Here is a 22398-nt window from a genome sequence, read left to right as displayed (position 1 = left end):
CAGAAAAATTTTATTTATGAGAATAGGTGTTTGGCTGGATTTGACTCTGAGCCAAACTGAGGATTACCATCCCCTGATGGATATGCAATATATTGGCTAAACATAATGTATTGGGCTCATATCAAAACCATCATGACAACTCAATCCTTTTTCCTTTTCCTCATTAGGCTATATGTCAGCTTTCATGACCTGGTCAATCATCTACCTTAACTGTCTTATTTATCACAATTTCTACATATATACTCTAACATACCAAAATACTTCTTGGGCCACGTTGTGATCTTTCGTATCTCCATACTGTTGCTCAGATCATTTGCCCTTTGAAAGTACTATTTCCTGCCCTTTGTTTCTCTGTTGAATACCTATTTATCCTTTTATTTCAGATAAAACATCTATTTTAAAATAAATTTTCATTTGTCTTAGTTCCACTCCAGTGCACATAGCTTTTTATACTTTGAGGTATTAGCACTGATGTCATTGACCTTCATAAATTTGTTTGCAAATATGTGTAGCTCATCTATGAGCAATAAATAAACTAATTTATCCTTTTATAACAGTGTTTGGCATATTAATAAATGCTGTATATAAATATTCACCGAATAAATGAAATCATATTTACCTCTATAAATATATTAAATAGTATAACTCTATTTAGATAAACATTATACTCTTGTTCTTTTGGAAAAGAAAAGAAAAAGACATGGTTCTGATGGTTATTTGTTCAAAAGAAGAGCTATAGAAAAAGAAAGAATTCAGCCAATCCATGGGAGAGATGTCTCTGAGACACACTGGTGGAGGTTAGGTATTTCTCTTGTATACATCATAGAGCCAGATTTTACTCTGTGAGTCAATTTAAAAAGCTTTCCTCATTTTATGGTGAATTAGTTTTTTAAAATTCATTGATATGCCTATATGTTTGTCATTAACTTTGTTATATTTTTTCTCTTATGATCTCTCTCTTCCCCTTGTTCTCTCTCTCTCTCAGTCTCTCTCTCCTCTCCCCCACCCCATCTGTTTATGTCCACCTTTTGGTATTTAAAATAGTTCCCTTATGTTCTAATGGTCACATTTATAAAATACCTTTTTAATGCCTTTGGTGACTTCTTTTTATACTTAACCTTACACTATTTGGCTTGACAGTTTTAAATATTACCATTTAACTCCCAATTATGTGATAATCAATGAAGGTTGTCCAATTTCCCCCTTCGGATTTGTTTCTCCTCTTATTTTCATTAGTTGCACTAAAGATATTATATCAGAGTATATGGCATTTATAATTATTCTTCACATGTTCTCATACTTTTTTCTTACATATATAATTCAATATATATAATGACCACCATCAGTCATTCTGCCATTTTACCTGTAGTTTCTTGATTGGATGAGGTTTGTACTGCACTGTTTTCCTCAGAAAGTTTCTCCTAGTGAAAGGAGAAACTGCATCTCTTTCAGTCTATACACTCTGACATCTGCTCACCCTCTATCTGCACAACAGTGGCCTCTAAACAAAGTTTCGTAGCTGATGGATTACGGATGCCAGTTGATAGAGAAAAACAATTTCGTAGCTTTCTTTCAGATACACAAAATCTGTCTCCTGTAAATTTAGATTTTGACATAAGTAGGTTAGTCATGTGGGCTATATTCTTGTAGACTTATGATCTTTAAAGTAATATACATTCCTGGCCTTAGAACACGTTTTACTGGCAGTGATGATGAGTCAGGTGTAATTGCAGTACTGAAAGAGAGACTGGAGATAGCCAGAGAATGATGGAAATGCTCAGAGAGAAACAGATGAGCTGGCATGTAGTCCCCAGGTATAGAAAGAATAACTTGCTGACTTAAATTATTCATTTTTGACAAGAATACCATAGAAACAATTTGTGTCTTTCTTAGTGCACCATTAAGAGGTACTTAATGTCAATGTGTTTTTACTGAAGATGTCAGTTTTGATCATCTAGTTAAGGCGATTTTCTCTTTTTTCTTACGAAAGTGCTTTTTTCGCCTTAACAATGTGTTCTGGAAATCATTCCATAGCAGCTTATAGCAAACTTCATCACTTTCTTTTACAGTTGCATAGCATTCCTTTCATTTGTTTTTTTAACGCAACCACTCTTCTATTTGGGGTACATATGTCGTTTCCAATATTTTGTCATTATAAATAATGATACAAACATAAACTTGTATATTTCTATTTTGTTATTGTGAAGGTATATATCTTCATGATAGATGCCTGGAAGCATGATTGAGGGTCAAATAGTAAGTGCATGTGTGATTTTACTAGATCTTGCTGACTTTTCCCACTGAAGTGTCATTCCAATTTGCATTCCCACCAGCAATATATCATAATACCTGTTTTTCCACAGCCTCACTAATGGAGTGATTAGCACATATTCTGATTTTTGTCAGTCTGATAGCTTAGAAATAGCAACTCAATGTTTTAATTGCATTTATATAATTATAGGTGAGTTTAAACATTTTTTCATGAATACCATTTTTATGACTTTTTTGTATCTCTTTTATGTCATTGTTACACTTTGTTGGTGAATCACCTGTTCATGTCTTTTCCCATTCTTTTCTATCAGGTTTTTAGTCATTTGTCCCTCAAGTTTTGAAAGTTCTGTCTATATTAGAAATATTTGTACTTTGTCCATAGTTTATGTTATGAGTATTTTCTCCCAAATAAATTATAGTCCTTCTTTGTTTATGCTGTTTTTGTCATGCAAAAATTTTATTAGTATGCTGTCAAATCAATTATTTTTTATTGCCTATAGATTTTGACTTATAGTTGAAAAGCACAGCCTTACTTTCTTTTAGTATTTTTATGTTGCATTTTTTGTTTGTCTTTTATATTTATATTCTTTCATTTTGCCTTTTTTTCTTCCCCCAGAAGTTATGCTTTTGGAAGACCGTGACTTGAAAGTGCCTGTCCTTTGAAATCAGGGTTGCCCTTTTAAGTAAATTACCTCCATTTAAATTGCAGGCATGGCCCTTTAAGATGCTCCTGCTTTGAAATCTGTCCCCTTCAGTTGTGCCCTGAGGTGCTCTGATCTGCTCATTGCTTTTTAGTATTTTCAGAATAAGTTTGGATTTAATCTTTTTGGTTGTCACTCCATCCCACACTCAATGTCCTTTGCTAGTGTCTCTCCCTCCTGTTTTTCTCTGCCTTTGTTTGCTGGGATGACAAAGGACTGTATTTGTTGATTTTTTCTTTTCAATCCAAGTTATTTTGATGTTTAAGCATTGACTGTCTTCAAATAATATTGCAGGTTTAGTTTCGTGTAGATATTTTATAGGATGTGTAGTTATTTCGCATGCTTGGGGGAGATTTGGGAGGGTGTTTAATACATTGTTTCCAATGTCTACAGCTACCAGGAAATTTGTGTGTTTGGGATTCAACCAAAATTTACTCAGGGTTTTGGCTCATCACAGATGCTTTTACTGCCCCACCCATGGAGCATGCACCCATCTCTAAACACAATTATTGTGGCGATTGCTACTTTTCGTGGATGTCTAATATGTATTGGGAAGAGTATCAGCCATATTAAGTTTATGTTTTTATTAACTCCTCAAAATAATCTTGCAAAGGAGATCTTATAATATTCATTTTAACAATAAGTGTACTGAAGCACAGAGTAAGCTAGAAAACTTGCTCAAGCTCACTCAGCTAGCAAACGACAGAGCTGAGACTTAAACTACATCTTTTCTACTCCAATACCTGTGGTATTCAAACTTATTTATCCAATTTTATTCCCCAATATTCGGTGGGTAGATTTAGTCTGTGGATGAGGCTTTGGGAAAACCTTCATAAAAAAGCTTTGTGTCACCTCAGGAAGTCACCATCTCCTTGCCAGTGTGCTGTCTCTCCTAAAAGAGAGCAACCCTACAGATGTGACTCTGTAGCATTCATTATCAAGTGTGGGTCAAAGAAGGGAAACTCTGTCATGTAAATTGCTGTAAACTTGTGGTCAGGAAAAACACAGAAAAAGTGACAAATCAGTTAGTGTATTCTATTTGCCAGTTTAGTTTCATGAGTTTTAAAATTGACTGTCAGTATTTTATTTCAAATATAAATATTTGGATTTGGGTTATAAATCAGCAAGTTATATTGCTCTAAATTTTATGAAATTAGGTTATGTAGATTATAACAAAAAACATACAAGTTTAATATCTTTATTAATTTCTCAGTGATTTTTAGTAGCTTAATACAATCATAGATCTTTAATTACTTCATTATTATTTTAATTATTTTATTAATTTTAATTATTAATGATTTCAGATATCAACAATTATTAATTGGACAAAATAATTATAGTATTAATTTGAATTTAACCTTAAGAATGCATGGATACAATCCTAACAACCTAGCATAAGTCAAAAACAACAGAAACAATAAAACTACATAGATATGAGTATATTTGTTTTGGAAATTACTGTTTGCCAGCGGGTTAGAGTTGTTCATTTTTAGTTTACTAATCATTTCCAGTTTTTAATTAAACATGTTAAGAATTATTTCAAAAACCTCTAGAGTTAGCGCTCTTATATCTGCTGTCTTCATTAAAATTTTCCATGCAGTCAAAAATGCTGAACCTACAAAAGATACAAAATTATTACATGTAAACCACTGAGAACCTTTTATAGTATCATTTGGCAATATACAACTCATCCATTTTATTTTGTTCTCTTTCTACTAATTTAGTAGTAAAATCATAAATTATACCAAGAAAAGTAAACATGGCATATCTTTGCTGCATTATTGGCAATACGACTTGGCAATATCTGACCTACCAATTTTATTTCAATACCCTTCTATGAATTTAGAGGTAAAATCATAAATTATTGCAAAAAAAGTGTACATGGAATGCCATTATATTATTGGCAAAAGCTTATAACTATAACTAACGTCCATAATTATGGTACATTTATTAAATGAAATGCTATATACGTATTAAACAAAATGAGTTAGATCAACTCATTTTCTGGGAAAAAACTCCAAGAAAAATTTCTGCAGATAGATGGATGCTTGGTTTGCCCCTAATTGTGTGAAGGAAAGCTGTCTACTGACTGAGAATGCTGTGCTAGGGCCATTAGTGGAGGAAGAAGAAACTTCATTTGCATAAAGTTCCTAAAACGTTTGGATGTTTTTATTACTCTAACTCAACATATATTTTAAAACAAAGGTTTTTCAAATCATATATTTAATTTATTTAAAGGTTTTTAAAAACATGTATTTATTTGTTAGTTTGCTTTGTTTATATCTTCCAGATTCAAATTTTTTGCTTTGAAAAACACTAATAGTATAATTATGTTTTGGAAAATGGAGACGACGTGGTGATTTGCAAACTTGTAATTATTGAATCCTGTTGTTTTTCGCTCTGCTAGGAAACCCAGGATTTTAAGGGCTGGAGCAGAAGACTTCTTCCATAATTAATAGTATTGTGTCGAGGAAACTCAGATAATTCAAATTCCTAGTAATTTCATTAATAACAGTAGGTTTTCTTTTGTAATTCCTTTATTTGCCTTAATTTTAAGAGCAAATTATAAAGTTAAGAAAAGGTCTGCTGAGCAATTTTAGGAATATATCTGGATGTGTGGAACAAAAATTGTGCTTCAGTTGGTTTGCTGACTTCAAGGTTCAATATGGATTCCAGATGAAAGGACAGGCCATGAGTGTGAGGACCAATATTTGTGCTCATTAAATGGTCTTGCCATAGGTCAAGAGTGACGATTGATAAATAAATAAAAAAGATACCCATAGGAAATCATTACTTTCTTTTGGAGGTATGTGTTATAATGTCCATATCTCTATTTAATTGTTATTTCTTCCTCCATCTGTTCAACACAATATTGATTTCTTAAAGTTCTTTTTTATGGTCCTTACCTGTATATTTATTCACATCATAAAGAATATTCATACCAAACAGGACTGCATTCTGCAAATCAGTAAAGTTACTGATGTAGGGGGCCACATCAGTAGCAGCAAGGATTCGTGGTGGCAGGACCTTCTGGAAGTCATGCACTACAAACAAGGTTGTAGGAAAGAGCAATGCAGCTAAATATTCCACAGCCGTATACCAACTTCTCTCGAAGTCTGCTTCTGGTTTAGAATAATACTCATATCTAAAACACAAGTGGAAAAGTGTAAAATTATAATTAGTCACCTCATAATTTTAACTTCACTGTCTTCAGAAAGATTGTTTTGGGACAATAAACTAAATTTCTAATTTCACTGTTCACAAAATAGATTTCATAATGTGATGACTTTAGTCCTTTCCTCAGGAGATGTGAAGATAGCTAATTAAAATTTTGAATCCGAAAAAGATTATCCCATTAATTGTATCTTATTTCTTTGAATTAGGTACATTATACTTGAATACCATATCATAACCAGATGTAAGGCCATGTATAAATCATACTCCTTGGCAATGTAGAGATAAATATCAAGAGTCTAAGGCAAAATTTTTGCTGGACTCAGACATCCCTTGTAAAACTGTTCATTTCCTAATGATGGGGGTCCCCAAAACATTGAGCATCCTAGAGAAGTAGATGTCTGATTTTCTTGTCTAATTTTCTAAAAAACTGGGGGGTTTCTAGTGGAGGAAGTTTCCTAGGGAGCTAAACTCACTCACATATTTGGGGGACAAATCATCACAGCAGAAAAGTTAAGGATGCAGTAAATAGTTTTATAACTATATAATTCATGGTTCCTGTCCCAGTCAGCTTTCTAAGCATGTTGACCAACTTGCAGTTTTGCAAACCAACTTGTTTCCCCTGAAACACTGTATACCCCCCACATGTCTCTCCACGTACATTCTCTTTCAAGTCTCATCATAGATATCACCCCCTTCACAAAGTTTCCAGCTCACCTGAGGTGGAATCAACCACTTCCTTCTCCTCTATATTTCCTTCATACCGTATCGTCCACATATTTGAAAGTTTGTTCTCCCATTGGACTATATTCTAATATCTAGTGTTTAATTAGGCTATCTAATTTCATTTTGACAGTACATGTGGAGGATCCATTAAACAAAATCTGAGAACAATATGCTTGCCAACGTTAAGAAAACCATAACATAACCCAGAGTGCACTTGCTGTCCTTTTGAATGCCATGCATGTGGGATCCTTCTTGCCCTCGTGCCTGGAAATAGGAAAGTGGGCAGAATAGGACTGTTGATGAAAGAAGTGTTTAATTTGGATTCAATGCCCCTTAATACATCACAGTTATCTGTCAAGTAAAGATGAAAGGAAATGTGAATTCATAAGAATTTTGAGCAAGAGTCACAAAGCCCTAGTAACAGTGTACTAAAAAAATTGCAAGGGAATCAGAAATACTAGGAGAGGAGAAAAGAGATTAGGGCACCAGTTAGATATGCAGAGATCACAAAAGCAGAGGTGAAATTCAATAGAAAACTTTTCAAATGCTTCAGTTGAGTGATTTTATTGGTCAGTTCATCTGAGTCAGATAGAGTGTGATCATTAAAAAAAGATAAAAATACACATTCAATGGCTTGTCTAAATTTAAAACAGATATATATGACCCAGCTAATCTTAGTATCTAGGACCACAAAGTTTTATTTGAGTAAACGTAGTCTACACAGTATTTAGTATTGTCACTCTTAAATAAACGCTTCTCAATATACTTTTGCCTAAAGAAAGTAATGATGAGATTTTAAGGTTGTTTCCCAGTGTATAGTAGATTGCAACCATGGCCCTGATTCTTTGCCACTCCCTGTATTCCCAATATTTTTTGTTCCTGTAATCCCATTTTTTTTCTCATATAACTTTCAAGTATCCCATCTTCATACATTGTGTAAAAGGCAGAAATTCCTGTGTCTGGCTCAGTCATGTGATGTGATTTGAGTGATACAGTATTAATTAATTATGACATAGTATAAGCTTGAAATGTGTTTTCACAGTTTGGTTTTTCTCTCTTGCAATTCTGCTATCGCTATGAAAAGCAGCCAGTCTTGCCTGATGGAGAATAAGAGACAAGTGGAGCAGAGCTGAGTTTCCCCAGTCATTTCTGCTGGGGCTCATCAAAATCAGACAACATGAGAGCCCAGGAAATACCAGCAGAGCTTCCCTGCTAATCCTCAGACCTGTGAGCAAGAAACACTTACAGTGGTATGACACTGAGGTTCAGTGCTTGTTGGTTGTGCTGCTTTCTTTTAACAAAGCTGACTGAAATACAGAGCCACACGTCAAATAAATTACACAACCAGGTTTAAACCCTGGTAATCTGCCATTAAAACTCCTGTTCTTTACTACTGTTCTCTACCACTTTTGGTCATGGTGAAAACAGTTACTTTATATTGAATGTTTCTCACGTGCCAGTAATATGTTGAGAACGATGTGTAGATTTCTTAATTAATCCTCAAAATTACCCTATGTGGCATGTACTATTATTGCTATTATTAAAACAAGAAAATGGAATTTATCATTGTTTGGATTCCCAAGTCAAATGGAGTCAGAATTTAAAATTCAGATCTGTGAAACTCCGAAGCAAAAGATCTTAATTTTTACAATATTCATTTATTTCAAAGAACAATAAATAGCTTAGAATATCCCAACATGAATTTGTAAAACTTGACAAACTAGAGACCTCATAAACAGGTATATTAACAAATCAGAGGGCACAAAAACAGGCATTTGAAATCTTTCATAATAATAATCATTAAAAGATTTACCTTTCATCAATATAGGGTTTCAGAAGGATTCTAATGGAATAAGTAACTATTATAAAACTTTCCAGTGAAGTGGATTGGCATAAAAGTTGTATTTTTAACCTTTATGAATAGTGAATCTATATATAAACTTATCTATAATACAAATACAGTATTCTAAAATGATCCCAATTAAAGAAACAAAAGAGAATTTTCTAAAGATTTTTTGGGTAAGATGATGATTTTAACAAATATTTCTACTTTGGCATCCTACCCAAATCCTATTAAAATGGCAGTAAGAAAAAATTGTACTTAGAGAACAGGATAGGAGCAACAAAATTTTAAAAGCTAAAAAACAAACAAACAAACAAACAAACAAACAAACAGACAAACAAACCACTAGTTGAAAAGATTTAATAGAATCAAGGAAACTAAATTCTAAGCCAGAGAAGAAAACTGAGAAATAATGCTAGTATAGCATTCCCTCAATTTAAAACTGAATAGTACACTCTGGGTGAAGGGAGATTACTAAAATTAGAGTGATTGAAAGTCTGTTAAAGACACAGTCATACACAAAGATTCCCTCCCAGACTTCGAATAGTTGATGACTGCCACTCTGCACACTAAAAAGGTTAGAGCAGAAGGTCCCTGGATTGGGTACTCTAGTCACAGCTGGAGGTGGAGACACCACCTTGAAAACAGGGGATGTAAGGAAATCTAAAATATTGGATATTAAGATCCCCGCCACCCCCGCTCCTTCCTTCCCTCTCTTGACTTTAAGAAAACTAATAGCCTGGTCTTCACTTTTAAAGCAGGTGACTGAAAGTGTCTCTTCTAAAGAACTGGGTGTGCTCAAGAGAAAAGGCATAAAGTTATTGGCACTATAATATCGATAGTTAAAGGATCACCTAGTTAAACAACCCAACAGGATCACCCTAGAATCGTGTCTGTAGTAGAAAAATTTCACTCAAGCGCTCAGAACTTCTAAGAGTTCCTTCTTAAAGACAAGTGGATATCCAGGTATTACGGGTTGAGTATCCCTTATCTGAAATATTTGGGACCAGAAGTCTTTCTGATTTTGAATTTTTCCAAGTTTGGAAAATTCGTATTATAAGATACCTTGGGGATGGGACCTAAGTTTAAACACAAAATTTATTTTTGTTTCATACACTCCTTATACACATAGCCTGAAGGTAATTTTACACAATTATTTTAAACAATTTTGTTCATGAAAGAATGTGTGGGGAGATCTGGGTGTGCATGGAAAAGAGATATCACAGCTGAAGTGGGCTGGGAGGGTCTTTTTTCCTTTGGGAATGCTGAATAAACTGTTTGCCGTGTGTCGCACTTTGCAACCCATCACCTGAGGTCAGGTATGTAATTCTCCACTTGCGTTGCTATGTCAGTGCTCAAAAAGTTTCAAATTTTGGAGTATTTTGGATTTGGGGTTTTTGAATTAAGGATGGTCAACCTACACCAGATTCCTGGGGAAAGCCTCTCACGTGGATAAGAGACACCAAAACAAAACGACGATCAGAAAAATAAATAAATAAATAAGAGAAACAGATTACGTACAAAGGATCAGGAATCAGATTGGTTTCAGGCTTCTAAACAACAAAAGTGAAGCTAAGAATCAATTTATAAATGACTTCGAAATGCTAAGAATTATCAGCCTAGATTTCTGTATTCACCTAAAGCCTCAATCAAGAATAATGGTAGAATAAAGATATATTTAGATATGCAAAGTCTTAACCAATTTTACCTATCAATCACTTGTTCAGAATCTACTAGAGGCTGTGGTCTACCAAAAAAAGTACACCAAAAAATAGAAAAATATGAAATATGGACTATGGAAACACAAAAAAACAGGTATAGAGAATCCTCAGGACAGCAGTAAAGAAAGATCACAGGGTCCTATCTGGCTGCCTGGACAGATTAGCGCAGGTAAATGGCTCTGAACCAGGCCTCTATAAGAAGAAGGTATAGATAGAACTCTTAGTGCCCTGAGCAACTTGAGGAAACAGTTTATTGGTTTGCCAATTTGGGGTGTATTCACGTAATATACATGGTATGCTAAGAAAACAAATACGCAAGACAATGATCAACTCTAAGGAGAATAGGTGGTGAGCAAAGGTAAAAATAATCAGTTTAGTACATGCCCAACAAGTGAGTAGTGACTGTAGCCAAGATAGTGTAAGCTCTGAACAGCGACATAACGAACATCACCAAACAGCTACACAGAGAGAGTACTGGTTGGGAGGGTATGTGTGGGAGGTGAGCAAAACCATAATTTTCCATAGTGGTGATTGAAAGGATATCTAAAACTGAAAACGTAATAAAAAGTGTGACAGGAATATTTTTAGGAAATACCACAGCAAATACATAAATAATCAGGAACAAGTGGTCATAGTGCTGGTCTCTCTGGATACAGTTGTGTTTTTTTGGTTCTGTTTTTTTAAAGGAGGGAGAATGTCAAAGCCACTTGATTTTTTAAACGATTAGCTTGTAAAAAGGTGTATAATATACAAAAAAATAAAATAAAATAAGTTACACTTCTTGAGATTAATGTAAAAAACAAAGAAAAAACAAACAGAAAGAAAGATCTCTGGGGAACTCCTGAAGTTGAACTAGCAGCATCTGCAGAAAGACTCTAAGGACCATCTCCTCGCTTCACCGACTCCTGGAGCAGAAAGGCGCTGCTTGCACTCACCTGCCCTCTAACCTACGTGAGAGGGCGGGAGGAGAGGTGTGAACTGGCATTTTGTTTAGTTAAGTGATGCATCTGCATCTTCAGGATTTAAAGGATCTTCATAAAAACAAGTGAAATGTATGTTATTTCTCTTTCATTTTTTCTGCTTTATTGTACATTGCAAATGTTCAAGCATATTTTTGCTGTTTAATACAGCTTTTAAAAATAAGAGAAAACCCTTAATAGATATTGATCTTTGAAATCTAGTTTGCAGGCCACATACATTACAGGAAGTACAGCATATGGGGTAAGAGAATGGGCTGTGGAGCCACCAGGAATTTGAATACTAGTTCTGCCAATCATTAGCTGTAAGATTTTAAGCATGTTACTGAACAACTCAGGCACAGATTTATTATCTATTAAAAGGAGTTATTTTAAGTGATGTTACTTGAAATACTTAGAGAAATTTATTTTACTTATTCTTAATATTTGAGTGTTCTTAATTCTTTTTTTTTAAATAACAAATGGTAGATTTGTTAAAAATTCATTTAGGAGAAACAATTATTGACACCTAACAGAAAGGTAAAGTAAGTAAGATAGAAGTTCAGGAAATAAAATGTTAATTAATCAAAACCAATTTTTGTTATAATTAGTGAAGATGGGGATTCTACTAATAACTAATAAAATGGATGCCTTTATCTTTGTAATTAAAATAGTCATACAAATTGAAATTTCTTTATCAAAAATTTTACGTTGTATGATTTTGGCATATTTTTAAAATAAACCTGCCCTGTTAAAAATATGGGGTTTTTTCAAAAAATAATTTTATTGCTCCAATGGGAATAAATACGACCTTGAATGTCTAGGTCCATAAGAGAAAAAAATACCCCTACAAAGAAAAAGATCTGCAATCTCCATAAATTTAACTATTTAAAATACTGTTATGTTTCCTATTTCAATGTTGTGTTTTTCGATTGATTTACTTTTTTGATATAAACCTGAAAACCCTATAAATGAAAAATTAGTAATCTATAACAATAATTTGCTAAGAGTCAAAATATTGAGGTTGACCATCCCCACTCAAGATGTAATCTCATCTTTATTACCATCATCGGAATAAAAAGAGCAGTTGAGTTATAGCTGTTGTAATGGCTGCAACCCCAAATTATATCACAGACACTGCCAAGGAAAGTTAACTCCTCCGTTTCTCAATATAATACCCAGTTATTGAAGCCATATTAACAAGAAGAGGAGACCATATCCTGTGAATGTGTCAGCCAAGCTTTTTACCTTGCTGGATGCTGGAGTTGGTGGGAGACACAACAGTTGAGTGGAATATGAACTATTCAAACATTCCTGCATGAATTTACATATCTACTTAAACAGTACCAATGAATCTGAATTTCTTTCTTTATGCTTTTTGCCCTACCCAGATTTCTACCCCATACCTCACTCTGGGTGTTTGATTTCACCTCCTAGATCGTGACATTCACTTCCAATCCAAATCATTCTTACAGTTTCACTTCTAGGTGTTATAGTATGTAGAGCAGTTTAATAATCTTTTAGGCTATCTTGTGTGCTAATCTTGATACCAACTGATTTTTTCCCTAAGTATGTGCCACTATATTACGTGCTTTTTAAATTAAATTAAATTTGGCCTAAAGCTGCCTCCATATATAGCAAACTAACAAAGAATATAAACAAACTACAGCCTAACCCATCTATGATAACTTCTTTAATAAACAATGCTGTGCACCTGATTTGGTGAAACAAAACTTGTATTCAACTGGATGTAAATCCATTGTTAAGTGTGGATTCATGGAGAGCCTGGACAGCCACCTGGTCGTTCCTGAGTCCTTAAAGTTTCTATTATTAAAACCTCTACACCTCATAACTCACTACAGAAGAGGTAAAATAAATGATTCAAATTATGGAAAAATATTGGTGGGGGTGACTCTTCTACAATGGTTTATAACCAATGTTTTGTTTATCAAATCCATAATACTGGTAAGACAATAAAAACTTAGGGGATACATTTCTGGAATCTGCTGAATTATCTGAACACTTACAGTTGGATTTTATTCAGTTGCCATCTTCAATACATGTTTTCTGGTTATACTGAAGCTTTCCCATAAAGGAAGGACAATCCTATAGCAGTGGCTATAGCAATGCCAAGTGGAAATGTGGTGTGAGAGTTGCAGAATAAAATCCCAAGATGACCATGCCTAGTGGCACTATGGGAGCAGGACCACAATGGAGACCCCAGAATTGTGGAGCTGCCAGCATGAAATGCCAGCCTGTGAGAGCTAAAGCATGACCTCAGACCAGGAAAGTCATAGAAGAAGAGCAGCCTAGGGACTTGGGGCCCAACCTCGACAATAACATGTTGACCGTGGAGTCAAGATGCATGATTCATCAGCTGTAAGATTTGATATCTGCCCTGCTGGGTTTTGGACTTGCTTAGGATCTGTTACCCCTTTCTTTTGGCCTATTTTTTTCCTTTTTGAACAGGAAGATGTACCCTATGTTTGTCCCACCCATTGTATCTTGGAAATAGATAACTTGTTTTGATTTCATAGATGAGACTTTAAATTTTGTACTTTTAGTTAAAATAAGTTAGACTTTGGGGATGAAATGAATGTATTTGTATGTGAGAAGGACATAAGTTTTCAGGGGCCAGGGGCAGAATGCCTTCAGCTGAATGTTGTGTTAGTCCATTTCTGTTGCTTATAACAAAATACTTGAAACTGAATGATTTATAAAGAAAACAGAATTTATTGCTTACAGTTTCTGAGGCTGGGAAGTCTAAAGTCCACCTGGTGGTGGCAATAGTGACCCAGGGGTCTCACACTGCAAGACGGTTGGGGCAGAGAGAGAAGAGAGAACAGAGAGACAGAAAGACAGACTCTTCCCTTCTTTTAAAGCCCTCAACCACTCCCCTACCACCATTTTTAATCCATTCACTACTGCACCGTCCTACAATCCAATCACCTCTTCAAGGCTCCACTTTTCAGTTACCATAATAGGATTTCCCACCTTCTTAATAGTCATAATGGGGGCCAAGATTCTAATACATAAAACTTGGAGGACACAATTCAAGTTTCAGTGAGTTTTGGGGGGGCATAATTCAATCAATTACAAATGTCCTCCCAAAACTTAATCCCTACCATAACAGTTGAGGGTGCAGATCCTATTAAGGTAATTGAAAGGTGGGGCCTTGAAGAGGTGATTAGATTATAGGGCCATGCTGTAGGGGATGGATTATTAATGGTGGTCAGAGGTGTGGTTGTGAAGACTTTAAAAGAAGAGCACATGGGAAGTTCTCTCTCTCTGCTCCACTACATTCTGCCATGTGAGATCCCTGGGCCACTTTTGCCACCACCAACACCCTCACCAGATGTGTTCCCTGGAGTTTGGACTTCCAAGCCTTCAAAATGGTAAGCAACTAATATTGTTTCTTTATAAATCAGCCAGTCTCAGGTATTTATGTTATAAGCAACAGAAACAAACTAATACACGAACTAAAGTTGTTTTAAATAACAGAACTGCTTTGAACTACCTGTTGACTAAACAGTGGGGAATGTGTGCACTAGCTAACACCTTTGCTGTACTTGGGTAAATACATAAATACATCTAGTATGATTGAAACTCAACTTCAAGAAATCAACAAATAAACTACTTGGTCAAAACAAGTAGATGCTTATTCTAGCTCATTTTTGATATATTTGGTTTTGGTTGGTTCAATTTGTGTTAATGAGCATAATTCTGTCTCTTAATTTTGCCCTCTTGATAACTATCATGATAGTCTCCCTAGTGTGCCATATCCTCTTAAGAGTCTTAAGTGCTCTTATAAAGCCAGGTATTATATGTCAAATGGCTTGACAAAAGTTAGAATGATCAAAACACAAAGAAAACATAATGAATCAATCAACTGACTTGACATTGTAAATTGTTAATTCCATACTGAGGCCAAAATAGTCCATTCTGAAGGTGAAAGAGAGGGGTGTCAATGCCCAAGATTTTGGTCCCTCTCCCAACATTAAGAGGTGGACTAAAAAGGGGAATTATTTAATTAAGTTTGGCATAAAGCTGCCTCTATACATACCAAACTGCAAACTAACTTAGTATGTGCTAAGGTTTGAATGTCCCCATTCAAGCTCATTTTGGAACTTTACCCTCAATATGGTGGTGAAAAGTGGTACCTATAAGAGGTGATTAGATCACAGGGACTATGCCCTTGTGAATAGATTGATCCATTCATGAAGTGATGGGTTGATGGTTTAATAGGTTGTTGGGGGGTGTGATTCGGGTGGCTTTATAGGGAGAGCAAGTGGGAAGGTTAGCTCTCTTGCTCTTGCCATTGCTTGCCATGTGACAACCTGTGTCACCATGGGACTCTGTAGAAAGGGGAAGGCCCTCACCAGATGTGACCCTTGATGGTACATTCCCCAGCCTCCAAAACTGTAAGAAATAAATTTTATTTCTTTATGAATTACCCAGTTTCAGATATTCCATTATAAGCGACAGAAAACAGACGAATACAACATGTAAACAAACTGCAACCTAACCTAAGAATATATTCCTGTAACAAGTAGCTGAGTCTCAGCAAACACAACAGCTGAGTTCCATCCAATCACAGGCTGCCAACTGATCAGACCACATCCACATAAGGCAAATGCCCTATCACACAATGCCCAAATGAGGCAAATGCTGAGCTGTTTCTACATGTCACTGCCTTTTTCTTTCTGTAATTATTGCCTGCCCACATGGCTGAATGCATCTCTGAATTTCTACTGGTTCAGGCTGCTGCCAACTCAGGAATCACATTGCCCTAATAAACTCTGCTAAGTTTAATTTGTCTAAAGATTTTCATTTCACAGCATCTATAATCAAAATAATAAAGATCACCCACATATTTGTACTCTATTGTGTTTTCTACAATTAGAGATATCTGTTGCATATAGTTTGTTGGCTTGTTTTTTCAGGCAAGACTTTTTTTCTCATATTTTTATCCCCTCTTTACAAAACAGTTTAAAATTGATCATGCTAAAATATTCACACCTCATGACTATAATCCCCAATGGTTAAATTTATTACTTAAATTAACATTGGAAAGCACTCTAGAAGAAGACAAAAATGTATAAATAACACCAGAAATCACTTAGCATATTAAATAGAGGTGACTTTGGATCCATTCTTACCTATCTTCAAACTTTTTGACAGCATCTTCCAGGCTTGAGGTATGTGCAGCCCATAAGTACTTCAATATATTATCAAAGTTACAAAAAGGTGACTGTAAATACTAAAGTAAAGGGGAGAAACCAATTATATTTGATCAACTGTAACAATTTCTTTCCCTGAAATTCAGTCCTGTTCAAATATATAATTGGGCAATATTCTATGTGAAAAGAGAATTTTGCTTCTAAAAATTAGTATGTGTAAAACCTTAAAGCCTAACGCTCTGTTAATGGCACAAAAAATATTCATTACTTTTAATAATAACACATGCATCTAGAAGAAACTAACTTAAATATCTTCAAAGAGTTCATATTTTATACTAGACAGGAAGTGTTTATTTTTTGTCTTTTTTTTCACTAACATTGTTAAAATTACCATAAAATCTTAAGAGTAAGAAGAAAAAAAGCTTGTTACAGTGTTTAATTGAAGTAATACATTAATAATCTAAAGAAGAAATAAATCTATTTTTTGCCATTGAATTTAGTCCATGCCTATATTTAACCAATGTGTTTTATTTTTGGTCATCAAATATTTGATTTTGAACAACACACAATTGCTTAGTTCTATCCATATGTGATCATTTATTGATATAATTGAAGTTGATTAACTGTTCTAAAACCAACTTTATAATGACATTTCTCCCAAGATTCCACACTTGACCTGAAGTTTCAATTAACTATAATATCCTGCTCACCATTCAGCAGAATATCCTTTATGTTTAGCATTTGGGTAAAATTAATTTGAAGTGAGAATATTGCATATATTTTGTGTTAATACTGTATTGGGGCAGTGTGTATTAATGATACATACTCTACTACAACATATGTTATTAATATATTTTGCATAAATTTATGTTTTCATACTAAAAAAAAGTACAATGCACAAAAAATCCTAGACAAAAAGCATTGTACAACAAAAGAAATTCTCTTGCCATCTTGTGAGAGTATTAATTATAAAACCTAAAGAAAGAACCTGGTAAAAGGCATTCCACTTGCTCATTGTCTCAGGGAATGATGAAAGACAGGTAGAAACATCATAACAAAACTCCATCTCATCTTTGGGTGGGGGTAAAAGCACAACTTGGTCTGATGATATCCCCATTATGCCAGAATCAACAGCAGCAAGGAAGGGCAATGCACTCAGAAAATAATTCATATCTGTAAGAACAAAAGACTTATTACTACCACAAGAACTTAACAGATGTCAAAGAGGACATTTTTAAGGAAGCCATAAGTCATTACGGAAATGTGATAAAAGAAGAAAAAAAATATTGAACAAAAATCTCCCTAGGGATCATAATTATAACTTTAATGTGCTTCTATTAATAACCCTATAATCATAAATATATATTGGTTAAAAACATGACTATAATATTTTAAAACAAAAAGTAATTTAAATGGATTTGGTAATATTTATTTTTTGAAGCATGAAGTAAAAAAGGAAAAAAGCTATAGATTTGTCCACAGAATGGCACAAAACCATTGAGGTTTTATGGTGAGTTGAATTTTTTTCTAAAATATTTTAACATAATTATAGCTTTGATATATTGGTATTTTCTATTTTATATGTGTTTCATTTGTAACTATGATATTACTAAGTCCTTGCTTTATCCTGTCTCTAAAGCAAAACTTTTCAATAAATTTTGGCAATAGACCATTGAATAATCTGATTTACAATCAAATAAGACTTTAAAATTTCTACCTCCAGATAACCGATTTTAGCAGATTTAGAGATTTTCATTTAGTTGAATATTATGTTTATACTGATTTCCCCTGGAAATCATTGATGCAGAATAATTTTCATTCTCGACGTGCATTTGTGAATGCAATCCTGCACCCCAGAAAGGTAGGCTGATACTCCCAGCTACTAAGCCAGTCTGAGAATAACAAACTCTGATTTCTAGATCTGTGGCCACAACTATTTGTGAAACTTTGAAATGAAGGACTTATAACACGTAACAAGGAAAACACATCAGGGTACACATGACCTGTGTGACCCTGAGAAAGTGAAATTTAATATGGTCTTCTTTTTAATTATTGGGAAATAGCCCTAAGGAATTGTTGTGTAAATTAGTTTTATTACTGAAACAAAATTAAATTTAAAAATTATAAAATACCTTGTGGTTATTTTAGCATTAAGTATATGACTAAAGTCTTAGATTACTGATTAATATATTGAATTGTAGCAGGTATTAATCTCTGCCATATTTATAGGTTTTAATATTAAACACATCTGGTCTGAGCAAAATGAAAATGCGTCATTTTTCTCAGGGCTTCACTTCTCAACCTTTCACATTCTGGAGACTCTCTGTCACTAGGGGGACCTCCCACTTCACTGTCAGTGCTGCTCCCTAACAGGCCATTGCCCTTTGCAGTTCCTTGCATCTCTTTCTGAGAAAAGCTGAATATGTCCTAAGGAATCATTATTGACATTGTGGCTGTTAAATCCTATAATGTGACATAAAGTCCACAGGTATATGGTGACATAGATTCCTTCTTAAAAAGGAACAGGACTGGGTTTTGTTTTGGTTTGTTTTTTGTTTCTGTCCCTAAGTTTGTGGGTTGAATGCTTTCTCTGGGGAAAGGTTAATATCTATTTTGCTTTTTAAGTGAACCTACCAGCCCACCAACTGTCCACAGAGACACACAGATCACCTCCGGGTTTGTAGCCACAGTTTGTCTTTTGGCTGGGATCAGCTAATCTGCCTAGAAGAGAGAGGACACACAGTTGTATTTATTATGTGCATTTTGAAACTGGTTATAATTATCACTTAAGTACATTTTGTTTGTAGACGCACAAATATTTATTTCTGAATGACTTGTATTCGTATATCCATCCCTCTTTATCTTCTATTTTCCATCACTCAACCTTTTCTTTTTTCGAACACCATCACGATTTTCTACTTTTGAATTATAGATTTTAAATATTCCTGCTTATATTATATTCACTCTTGTACTTCTTTCATAACCTCCCGCTCAAAGTTATGAGAGCAATATTAAAAGAGATTAAAAGAGATGGTCTAGAGTCAAACCAAATCACTGCTGCATCATTCACTAGTTTGACTTTGTCTAAATAAATTCACCTCTTATGCCTTAGTTTTCTCATCTATAAAATGAGAATAATAATATTAACGACATTGTTGTTGCATGAAGTGAGAAAAAACATCAAAAGTTTTTACCAGTAATATATATTACATAAATATTAGAAAATAATTTTTCTTTTCTTTGCCAAATGAAATTGCTATTTTCTTATCTCTCTCTCAGTAATTTCTTTATTGGCTGTTTTACAGTGTGGGGCTGGCAACAGGCACCACTCTTTCTTATGAGCTTCTGTCAGCCAGAATAAAAATATCTTTTGATTCGTGAGTATTTTATCCCCAAACATATATTCTGTCTATACACTGTAAGGTAGCTTATTTCCAAGAGGAAGCAATAATTTGCAGAGAAAGATCCTCATGAACAAGATGCTGCTCCTTTATAACCTCATATCTATGATCAGGTAATCATAATTAGAACTTTGAGAAATTCAAACTAGTTTATCACCTTTTGTTTATAATGTATATCCCCTTCACTGTTCTCTTCATCTCATTGCTTAGAAAGGAAATTGATACTTACTAGGAGTTCAATAAATATTTATAAAATGCTCAATAGATTAAATGTGATGTCTTTTTGTGGTTGGTAACTATGCCATATGCCTCACTGAAGTTTCTAGTAGATACAGACAACACATTAAAAAAAAAGATATGTAGAGAAGGAGAAATAGAAGTAGAAAAGTAATGATCATGAAAGGAAAACAGGGAAAGAAAAAGAAACAATTTTCAAAAACATGATATGGTATGTACAGAATTTCATTTTCCAAATGCTTTATAGTTAGAAGTATAGATCATTAGAATGGAAAAAAGAGTCATTCCTACCTGAACTATACTGCCAGCCATACTGCAGAGGCAATCCCCATAAAACATTTAGTTCATTTTCTGGTGCAAATTTTGCAAAATATCCAGCTGTCTGGTTCAATAAGATTTTATACATCCCCATTCTCTCAAGGTAATTCCAGGGGTTAATGATGTACTTTCCATTTTCCACACTGTAGTCAGCAAACTGACCAGGGCTCTCCTCCCACAAAGGGGGATATAGATCTGAGATATTGGAAGTTTCTGCTAAAGAAGCAAAAAAACAACCAACTATTACACAAGCCCAGGAAGGAAGGAAAGCCATCATGCCAAAGTGGAGGATTGTGTCAGGGCTTTTATTGGGCAGAGGATTGTGTCAGGGCTTTTATTGGAGAATGAAGGAAGAAGTCATGATGTTTTCTTAGATCATAGCCTATTAACACTTCCCATTCTTTTCCACAGATAGGGTGAAAATGTAGAGGAAATTGATATATTAGCTTACACCCAACATAATAGAATTTTGCAACTTTTTTAGTGCCAGAACAATATGTCAGAACTTAAATACAAGGTTAGGCTTGCCTATAATATATTGGATAAAATTATTTTTCAATAAAAACCTTCCAGAAGTTCCCCAGTCTATACCAAGATTACAAAATATATCACAAATGACATTAGAATGCTTCCCTCTTGTAAAAATACTTTAACATATGTAATGATAAATATTAAATAATTGAAGATGGAAATACTAGGACTTGTAATAATGTTCAAAGGTGTACTAAAAATATGTGTGATCTAATTATAAGTTTTTGCTTTAAGAAAGAAGCTTAAAGTATATCGAAATAGAGAAAGTCAGGGTTTTGGAAAATAACTGCTAGTTAATTCCTCATTTCCATTCCCCATTCTTTATCAGTAAAAGAACTTTAGAATTTAACCAGGAATATGATCTCCCAGAATTAAGACTCAGTTTCCAGTGTCCCTTGCACAAGGAATCTTGTGACTACTTGTTCACCACAGAGACATAAAACAGAAATGGTGTCTACAACTTCTGAGATACGTGCTTAAATGAGAGATCCATGCTGTTTTCTCTTCCCTTCCTCTGTGTTGGGGCTTGGAGTAAAGATGTGATAGCTGAAATTCAATCCTGACCCTTAAGCACAAGGCACTATTTGATAGACTGCAGAATGCAAAGCTAGTTGTTGCCTGAGTCCTGGAGGACGGTGAAGTCATGAAATGTCCCTGAATTCCCACATCGGAATTTTACCTGACAGAGAAACATCTTGCTCTCCTGTTTCAACCACTGTTATTTGGGTTCCATTCACCAATAGTCAAAATGCTTACCTTATTAATAGACAGTGTATCTGAAAACTTCAATTGTTAACATAATTAGAATCATATGTTTCATAGTAGGTCAAGGTCATAAAGGTCACTCCTGTCATGGTCCAGACTAAATATCCCTCAGCATAATAATACTCCTTATTTCTGTCATATTATTTTCCCAATAGCCACTTGATCATTAACTATTCAATTTTTCAGATGTATGAATATAAAATAAAGTGGTGGAAATTGCTATTATGTTTTGAATCAAGAACCCAAGCATTTTGGATATTAAAAAAGTACATTCCATCTTTATAAATCATAAATACATAAATATGTACTATAAGATGTGTTTCTCTAAAATCAAATGCCAGGAGAAACTTTGAGAGCATCCCCTTTAGCATCAGAAATAAGATAAAAATGACCACTACCATTATAATCCTTTAACTTGTCTCTGAGGATACTATACAATAAAGTTATTAAAGATAAAAAAAAATTAGAGGTATAAAATTTACAGTGAGGAAGTGATAATATGATTTTTGCAGATGATGTGAAAATATTCAGAAAATATGAGAGAATAAACAGGAAGGTAACTAAAAAGAAAAAT

General features: G+C 34.2%; 1 protein-coding gene across 1 annotated transcript; it reads right to left on the bottom strand.

The window, feature by feature from the left end:
• Positions 1-1448: 1448 nt before the first annotated feature.
• C5H6orf58 (chromosome 5 C6orf58 homolog) lies at positions 1449-20802 on the bottom strand. The gene is made up of 6 exons (XM_063098357.1): positions 20502-20802; positions 19207-19293; positions 17561-17745; positions 16552-16652; positions 5879-6117; positions 1449-1594 (listed from the first exon to the last, which is right to left on the bottom strand). Exons 1-6 carry the CDS (start codon positions 20800-20802, stop codon positions 1449-1451), a joined length of 1059 nt encoding a protein of 352 aa, XP_062954427.1.
• Positions 20803-22398: the final 1596 nt, after the last annotated feature.

Source organism: Cynocephalus volans, chromosome 5 (assembly GCF_027409185.1).
Source record: "Cynocephalus volans isolate mCynVol1 chromosome 5, mCynVol1.pri, whole genome shotgun sequence".
NCBI classification, from domain to species: Eukaryota; Metazoa; Chordata; class Mammalia; order Dermoptera; family Cynocephalidae; genus Cynocephalus; species Cynocephalus volans.
Note: the sequence above shows the minus strand (reverse complement) of the source record. Positions and strands in the feature narration are given on the sequence as shown.

Bases quoted from the DNA above. Each gene is read 5' to 3' on its own strand.
- C5H6orf58 (XM_063098357.1), bottom strand. From the start codon at position 20,802: ATGGCTTTCCTTCCTTCCTGGGCTTGTGTAATAGTTGGTTGTTTTTTT. The intron at 19,294-20,501 runs GTAGGAATGACT...TCTCTCTTCTAG, and splicing joins TGGCTGGCAGTATAGTTCAG to GCAGATTAGCTGATCCCAGC. The intron at 6,118-16,551 runs GTAAGAATGGAT...CTTGTGTTTTAG, and splicing joins GTCAAAAAGTTTGAAGATAG to ATATGAGTATTATTCTAAAC.